The sequence below is a fragment of the Triticum urartu genome, chromosome 5A (assembly GCF_056163025.1).
Source record: "Triticum urartu cultivar PI428250 chromosome 5A, HENAU_Tu73, whole genome shotgun sequence".
In the NCBI taxonomy this organism is placed as follows: Eukaryota; Viridiplantae; Streptophyta; class Magnoliopsida; order Poales; family Poaceae; genus Triticum; species Triticum urartu.
The window spans coordinates 553,824,979-553,834,007 of NC_141877.1; the positions used below are offsets into that span (position 1 = coordinate 553,824,979).

The 9,029-nt window shown below is 52.0% G+C and overlaps 1 protein-coding gene across 1 annotated transcript; it reads right to left on the reverse strand.

Moving 5' to 3' along the window:
• Nucleotides 1-202: 202 nt before the first annotated feature.
• LOC125556647 (protein kinase PINOID) lies at nucleotides 203-1,908 on the reverse strand. Its single transcript, XM_048719335.2, has one exon. The coding sequence runs from the start codon at nucleotides 1,794-1,796 to the stop codon at nucleotides 420-422; it is 1,377 nt and encodes a 458-aa protein (XP_048575292.1). The 5' UTR covers nucleotides 1,797-1,908; the 3' UTR covers nucleotides 203-419.
• Nucleotides 1,909-9,029: the final 7,121 nt, after the last annotated feature.

Consider the following 9,029-nt stretch of genomic DNA (forward strand, 5'->3'; position numbering starts at 1 on the left):
TTAGATTTAGAACTCCTCAGAAGATCGATGAGACGCGCTCAGCACGTACCAGCTAATCACGCGACCCTCGACGCAAATATAGTACACCGTGTGCTGGCAAAACAAGTTAAGAGCTGGATCAGATCAGTCGTCAGGTGGTTCGATGGACCGGCCATGCCGACATGCATAACTAAGCAAGCTAATCAGTTGAGAGCTGGATACGTACTTAAATTAATCAATACTGTATTGCTACTAATTGACAGAAGTAGTACTACGTGTACTTGTACAGCGGTGGGGTAATTAGTCAACACTCAACAGGATTCTACTACTAGCTGGCTAGCTGGTTAATTAATTCGCGCCTCGATGGCGCGCGCGCAACAGAAAAATGATGCTTGAGCGCCGGCCCAAGGATTAATTACTGCTCCGGCGAGCGACCCCACTCAGAACTGCTCGAACAGCTGGTGCACGTCCGGCGACGCCTTGCCGCGCTGCTGGTGCAGCGCGGCCGGCGGCGGCACGACGGGCGGGGACGACGACCGAAGCAGCGCCAAGTTGAGGCCCTTGAAGAACGGGTGCGCCTTCACGTCCGCGGCGCCGCGCCGCGACCCCAGCCGCGCCCGCGGGTCCTTGTCCAGGAGCCGCGCGATCAGGTCCCGCGCCGCCGCCGCCTCCGCGTGCGGCGTCCCGGCGCCGAGCGGCGGGCACTCCAGCGGGGCGCGCACGATGTTGCGGAGCGTCGCCTCGTTGGTGGCGCCCACGAACGGGGTCCGCCCGTACAGCAGCTCGTACAGGAACACGCCGTACGCCCACCAGTCCACCGACGCGCCGTGCCCGCCGCCGCTCGCCACCTCCGGCGCCACGTACTCGTGCGTCCCCACGAACGAGCTCGACCGCGCGTCCACCGGCTCCGCCACGAACCGCGGCCGCGGCCGCGGCGCCGCGCGCCGCCTCCACTTCATCAGCCGGAGGAGGTGCACCTCGGGGAAGCAGGCCGGGATCGGCCTCGCGCCTTCGTCGTCCTCGCCTGTCGCGCTCCATGCCTCCTCGAGCGCCGGCGACGCCGTGGACTCGAGCGAGAGGTCGAAGTCGGTGAGCATGATGTGGCCGTCGCCCCGGATGAGCACGTTCTCCGGCTTGAGGTCGCGGTACACGATGCCCATCATGTGCAGGTACTCCAGCGCGAGGAGCACCTCGGCGGCGTAGAACCGGGCGGAGGCGAGCGGGAAGCGGCGGCCGGGCATGCGGTGGCGGAGGGAGTGGAGGTCCCCGCCGGGGCAGAACTCCATGACGATGCAGGAGTAGTCCGTCCCGGCGTCGAAGTCGGCGAACATGGTGGGCAGGAACGGGTGGTCGAGCCGGCGCAGGACCCGCTTCTCGGCGGCAGCGCGGCCGAGCTTGCCCTTCTTGGCGAGCGCGCGGCGGTCCACCACCTTCATGGCGTAGGCGCACGACTGGTCGCCCTCGGCCTCGAGGCGGCAGAGGTAGACGGTGCCGATGTCGCCCGCGCCGACGCGGCGGACGAGGGTGAAGTCCCGCGGGCCGAGCGGCGCCAGGGCGGCGCGGATGGGCGCCCACGCCACGTCGCCCGCGCGGTGCGGGCGCGGCGGGGACGAGGTGGGCGTGGCGGCGGCCGAGTCGACGGAGAAGGCGGACGAGCGGCCGGCCGTGCTGGTGCTGCTCGCGGAGCTGACGCTGGAGCTGGAGTTGGGCGCCGGCGCGGCGTCGGCCATGTCGGGGAGGTGCGGCGCGGGCTGCAGCATGGCGGCGTTGGGAGGTTTGGGCGGCGACGAGGAGGCTGTGGTGGTGGGAGCGGCCATTATATAGCGCGCGCGCGCGCGGCTGCTCGCGTTGGCTGGCTGGATAGATGAGATCTCTCTCTGAGGTTTTGGTTTTTCTAATGGAGGTTTGCGCGTTCGGAGAAGGTGGTTGCAGGTGTGGTTTTATAGGCGAATGAGAGTGAGCTCAAGCTGAGCAGCATGGAGAGGCCAGGTTTCGGATGGTTGGACACGTGGCCTTGCCACGTTGCATAACACACTCACGCTATTTTTTTTTTGCCGGGTTAAAAGGATTTCATTGCTCAACTGTTGGAATATTCGTTCCTACATAGCAGAGGAACGTCTGCAGGTCCAGAGCGCAACCAAACTGCAGTTCGGCCTTCCGATCGTCCGAAAGCAGCAAGTGTGTGGCTAACAACGTTCTGATTCCTATAAACACCGAAGGTTCGTCGTGCTAACTGCTAAGTTCTTGCTTTAATTACTGCCTGCCTAGTCATATTTTTGCTTGAAATCCACCCGATTTTCACTACGACACAGTCCCTCCGTGCCAAAATGTAAAATCATTTTACCCACGTACATTAATTTTGAGATGGAGGGAATATATTGTATTGTACAGTACTCCAAACGGGGATTGGCAAGATGTAAATCACCTGAAAATCAAATTTAGGTTAGTTGATTCGTAGTGAGCCGTCGGATATAAGATGGACAATCAAATCAGCTTCTTGAACCTCCTGAAATGGTTACTGTTCATTCTCTACCAATCTCGAACCGCCTGATCTATCGCCGACCTAACTGCCCGCGGCCGACAGTGCCAATGTTGCCGCCCCACCCTCCTGTCCCAACCGTCGTCATGTTGCCTGGCCCCTCCCCCTCCCCAGCCATCCCTCTAACCCTGGCCATTTTTTTCGACGAATTGCACCCCCGCTCCCCAGCACCCCTAAGGTAGATCATGGTGTAGCTTCTCCGGTGAGTGGGGGCTACTTATTTTGTCCCTCCGGCGGCTGCCTCCTTTCTACGAAATCGACTGACCCAAATTATATTCTCAGGTGACTTACATTTAACTATTGTGCCTAAAATGTTTTATATTTCTTTAGAGAGGGAGTAAGTGTCAAACTTGAGATTTATTCACATATATCTTGAAAATTCTTGTGCCCTCGTGCGAACTCATCTAGGGTTTCCTGCCTCTGGCCATTTGCGTTGACGGTACGCCTCGTCTCTTATGGTCCTTGGACCATGGAGGCGTGGTGGATCCCAGCCCTTGCCAGTGGGAGGGCTCCGTTTTTAGGTGCTTTCTCGAGTTTTGCTAGGGTTTGTGCCATGCTCAAGAAGGCTAGGCGACGACGTCTTCTTAAAGATGGAATAAGGTCCTCCGCGTCTATCCCCAATTCCGATGGCGTTTCAAGCGTCGTCGGAAGGCGTGTGGAGGTTTGTCTCCGATGGATCTCGCGGGATCCGGTCTTCGTTCGTCTACGTCCATGTGTCTGCAGGTTGGATCCTTCTGATCTACGTTTCTCTTTATCAACGGCGGTTGCTGTTCTGGTGCACTGGTTCTATGGGGCCTTACCACGACGACTTCCCGACTATCTACTACAACAATGTTTGCCCGACTCCGGCGAGGGAGGGGCGATGACGGCGGCGCGTCTTCGGCTCGCTCCAATACTTATAGTCGTCGTTGGGTGGTCTACGGACCTAGATGTAAATTTTACTTCTAGTGTTTTTTGAACTACCTTGACAACAGTTGATAAATAGATCGGAAGTTTTTTCGGAAAAAAAAATCTTAAATCCATGCGACATGCATAGTATACAAAGTCACTGTTCACGACAAAGTTCTCACAGGAGTCCTTTTTACTCCACAACCGTCGCAACTGAAACGAAATGACTTTGCTTAGTCAAATCAAAGTGATTAGCCATCTTGCCTTCAGACTGAATACATCAGCTAGCGCTTTCATCTTCTTTGCTGCAGCTTGGTTCGAGGCAATGGTCCTTCTCCTTGCTCTTTACTTAAAGCGAAAGTATATATGTATGGCCACACTAACGAACTCTCACCAAGCGGCAACCGCCTCTCGCTGCTGTGGGTTGCCGCGGATGGCAATGCAATCAAAGCCGTCCGGCGAGAAAGCGACGGCTTTCTCCGGTGCAAGCCTCGCTACTCGCCGAGGCCAATGTTGGATCGACTCAGAGAGACGCGGAACACACTTTGCACTACATGTCTACATGTCCCTCCCGAGGTCATTAGTCTACGCAACAGCCTTACACAAAAACAGAGGAGTAACTTCTAATTTTTTTTAGAAAAAACGAAAGACACTCAAAGGGCATCTTAGAACTCAGTATTATCAAAAGAAAAATGACAATAGACAATATACAAGGGAAAAACAATAAAGCATAAAATGACCAGTAAAAACATATACATCAATTGGCTAGGGTTAGGGAAAGGGGTAGTTGGACGTGCGCAATCTGTTATAAGTTACTCGAGTTCTAAAATTATCTTAAGTTGAACTTTTTAAATCTGACTATGCCTATAAAAAAACTCTGCTATGATCTACAATATCACTAGTATAACTTATAACGGATCTAATGAGAATAATTTGGTGTTGCATATGTTTGTATTTTTTTTCTATAAACTTGACCACACACATAGAACTTCAACTATTTTGAAACAAAAAGAGAGTAGAACATGTAATATGACCACGAAAAGGGCCTCGTCATACCGGAAGCCGGCTTGAGTAGAGCGGTCCATGCTCCCCTAGGCCAGTTTATGCCCGGGGTCATGTCCCGGCATGTGGGCCCAATAGAGAGAAGGACCCGGTGGACTTGGAGTGCACGACAAGGAAGCCGGCGTCCAGGAGGACTCCTCTGCGACCCTAACTGACTAGGATCCTGTAAAACCTAAACCCCGGTATCCCATATAAGTTGGGTCTGCCTAGTAGATAGAGAGCAGAACATAGAGATTACTCTCAATCCATCAATCATCATTATACACCCCTATACATTATTCAATATAACACGACCAGAAAGTAGGGTTTTACCTCGATCCCAAGGGGCTGAACCTAGGTAAACCATCTCATGTTTCCCCTTAGATCTACTCGTCTAACCAATACACCCTATCGGTGGATCTACCGGAAATCACTCCGATAGTTAGTGATAGAGGGCAACCGAGCATACATGCTAGCGGGTGCTTACAATAGACAACAAAATCACTAGGGTGGGATGTGCGGGGAATATTGCAAAAAAAACTGCATTACTTGAAATTTTAGCCATTGAATTTTGATACATATTGTGCATTTTGGTTACTTCACAAAATACATATTTGTTGGGGTGATAGAGTAGTTGGGTTGCTGCAATTGGATGTCACATGTTTGCACCCTCGATCTGGATTCATAAGGCATATTAATCCTATCTTTAGTCAAACTTGTTTAAGTTTGTCCAGAACTATTAAAAAATATCAATACATACAGTACATAGAAAAAATACATTATGAAAACATGGTTCATGATAGATGTAGTGATATTGAATTTGCAGTGTAGATGTTGATATTTTATTGTAAACTTGATAGTGAAAAGAAAGGTTTAAAACAAGTTGAGTAGTACTAATGTCTTATAAACCCACCCCGCAAAAAAAAGGTCTTATAAACCCGGATGGAGTACAACATAGTTTCGATAATTTTATTTTAAAGAGTTCACAGTTAAAACCAAAAGTATGTTCTTCACGCAACAACAACAAAAATAAAAGATCCAATGTTCCCACAATGGGGTAGGGGTCAAAGTTTACACAGTACTACCAATTGAACAACACAAAAAGTTACAAATTTGTTTGGAAATGCTGTCCAACAAATGTGAAGAATTTTTCCATAAGCATCATAAATAGAGATGTTAGCACTCCTCGAATCAAAATTTATGTTAAGTACTACTCCCTTTGTAAACTAATATAAGACATTTTTTTACGGAACCTCGTCAGAGGGCGGGGAGCTCCCGCATTGCATTAAGAAGAAGATAATTGGTCCAGTTAATAGGGGAAACCGGACCCAAAAACCATACATGGCACGGTTACATAAGGGAAACCGGCGAAGACCACAAAGACCGGGCTAGCACTCAAGGGACGTCGTCCGAGCCAGATACAAGGGTGCCTAAGCCCAACACCACCGACAACACAACATACCCAACCAAGTCAACCTCTGCAACCTCAAGAACACGCCTGCAACTAGCTGTGTACTTGGGCCTAACCTTCTGAAAAATGAGATCAAACATTGACTTCCACCAAGGCACGGATTGCCTGGACCGCCGTTGGCGTAAGCGGTTTCTTATACATCCGTAGATAAGGCTTCATCTTCTCTTGCACCTCCTCCTCGGTGGCTTTCCTAGACGTCATTCCCTTCGGTAGTTCCCCATAAGCCTCCGCCAACCTATATTCAGCGCGTTTGGCAGCAAGGTTGTCAGAATCGTGATTTTGAATCGGATCGGAGCTCTGATGGTAGAATCGTAAATCGTAGAATCTTCACTACCATGATCGTAGAAACGTAGATTTTATGAACTAAATCGTAGAATCAGATGTATAAGTTCGGATCGTAAAGTCGTAGAATCGTATAATAGAATCGCGATTCTAACAACCTTGTTTGGCAGTAGGAATGTTGCAGTTTTTGTTCTTTTTATCCAAACGGTCACTACGCCTTCCGGAACAAGTAGATGCCCCTTCAATCTGCAAATGAATCGGTTCTACGAGCAAGGACCGTGGCGCTGTGCAACTGAAACTGCTTAGGAGCTCATCCAATAAGGTGGTTGAAGGCACTCCAATGTCACCGAGTAGCTCCTCGGACCCGGAAGACATCATATAGGTATTGCCCTCCGAGGCGGTCATCCCTGGAGAGGAGACCAAGGGCGGCACCTCTCCAACCAAGCCAACAGGTAAGGACACCTCAATCCGCTCCATATCATCGGTCCTTCTGACTTTCTCAGCAACCTTCGCTTGCGCCTCCTCACCTTGAGTCGCCATCCCGTGCAGAGCTAGATCCAAAGGAGGAGGAACATCTACAGGTAGAGCCACAACAGCCAGTACCTCGGATGAGCAACTGGCCACACCCGCATCACTGATATCCTTACCGCAAGCAACAACAGGAGGCAGCGGTTCCTCATGATCACACCAGGGAGGAGGTGGACCCATCGGCGCCAAGGAAGAGATGATGGCCGGCGAAGCAACAACTCTGTCACTAATAACCTCCAGCCGCTCCAAGAGGCCTGAGACCTAGGCCGCCCATCCCTGCAAAGCGACCGCCATGTCACGGAGAGGTTGAACGACCTCCTCCACACGGGCGGTAACCAGGGCCTACAGTTCGGCGCGCAGCGTCTCGGTCTGTGCTGCAAAAAAGGGGTTGCAGCAGCCCCAGATCAGCAGCAAAGGTAGTCTTGCCGGGATCGGACAGACCTGACCAAGAGACACCGGAGTTGCTACAAAGGGCCTCCTAAACGAGCCCTGCCGGAGAAGCAACCACGGCGGCCCACGAGCGCTGCTGCAACTGTTGTGAAGAAGCTGGGGGCTTGTGGTTGGGGAGGCCAGGAGCAGATGGCGGCAACATGGAGCGGCGGAGGCGACCTTGACTGGCAGGAAGGCGGCCCAGACAGTCACGCTTGCGATGGCCAGAGTGGCCGCAACCCAGGTAGGTGACAGGGCCTCGGCAATCGGCGACAAAGTGGTCCTCCGCCAAGCAACGAAAGCAGAGTCCATAAGCTCTCCGCTTGAATGCGAGGGAGCGGTCGTCCTTCTTCTTGCGGGGCAAGGCAGATGGCTTCTCCAGCCTCGGGCGATGCCGGCCCCCGACCTCCACCCACCCCTTCTCCGCCGGAGCCTGCGATGCATCAGACACGATTTGTGGCCTGAAGTTCGGGGGGAGTCGATCTGGAGGGGGCGGCAACTTGAGTGGAGGGAGGAGCCCAGGGCATCCCTCGGAGCGCGAGAGAGAAGCCCTGTCACCATCACTAGCACCGGCAACCAGCAGTCTTGGATCTGGATTGGCAGGGGAGTTCGGACGGAGGGCAGGAATGGGGGGGTCGGTGGCCAGGGAGGGATCGGGGGGGGGTGTTGGAAATATGCCCTAGAGGCAATAATAAATTGGTTATTATTATATTTCCTTGTTCATGATAATCGTTTATTATACATGCTAGAATTGTATTGATAGGAAACTCATATACATGTGTGGATACATAGACAACACCATGTCCCTAGTAAGCCTCTAGTTGACTAGCTCGTTGATCAATAGATGGTTATGGTTTCCTGACCATGGACATTGGATGTCATTGATAATGGGATCACATCATTAGAAGAATGATGTGATGGACAAGACCCAATCCTAAGCCTAGCACAAGATCATGTAGTTTGTATGCTAAAAGCTTTTCTAATGTAAAGTATCATTTCCTTAGACCATGAGATTGTGCAACTCCCGGATACTGTAGGAATGCTTTGTGTGTGCCAAACGTCACAACGTAACTGGGTGGCTATAAAGGTACACTACAGGTATCTCCGAAAGTGTCTGTTGGGTTGGCACGAATCGAGACTGGGATTTGTCACTCCGTGTGACGGAGAGGTATCTCTGGGCCCACTCGGTAGGACATCATCATAATGTGCACAATGTGATCAAGGAGTTGATCACGGGATGATGTGTTACGGAACGAGTAAAAGAGACTTGCCGGTAACGAGATTGAACAAGGTATCGGGATACCGACGATCGAATCTCGGGCAAGTATCGTACCGATAGACAAAGGGAATTGTATACGGGATTGATTAAGTCCTTGACATCGTGGTTTATCCGATGAGATCATCGTGGAACATGTGGGAGCCAACATGGGTATCCATATCCCGCTGTTGGTTATTGACCGGAGAGTCATCTCGGTCATGTCTGCATGTCTCCCGAACCCGTAGGGTCTACACACTTAAGGTTCAGTGACGCTAGGGTTATAGAGATATTAGTATGCGGTAACCCGAAAGTTGTTCGGAGTCCCGGATGAGATCCCGAACGTCACGAGGAGTTCCAGAATGGTCCGGAGGTAAAGAATTATATATAGGAAGTGCTATTTCGGCCATCGGGACAAGTTTCGGGGTCACCGGTATTGTACCGGGACCACCGGAAGGGTCCCGGGGGTCCACCGGGTGGGGCCACATGCCCCGGAGGGCCACATGGGCTGTAGGGGGTGCTCCTTGGCCTATATGGGCCAAGGGCACCAGCCCCTAGAGGCCCATGCGCCAAAGGGACAAGAGGAGGGGAGAGTCCTAAAGGAGGAAGGCACCTCC

Excerpts from the sequence above, each read along its gene's own strand:
- LOC125556647 (XM_048719335.2), bottom strand. The coding sequence starts at position 1,796 with ATGGCCGCTCCCACCACCACAGCCTCCTCGTCGCCGCCCAAACCTCCC.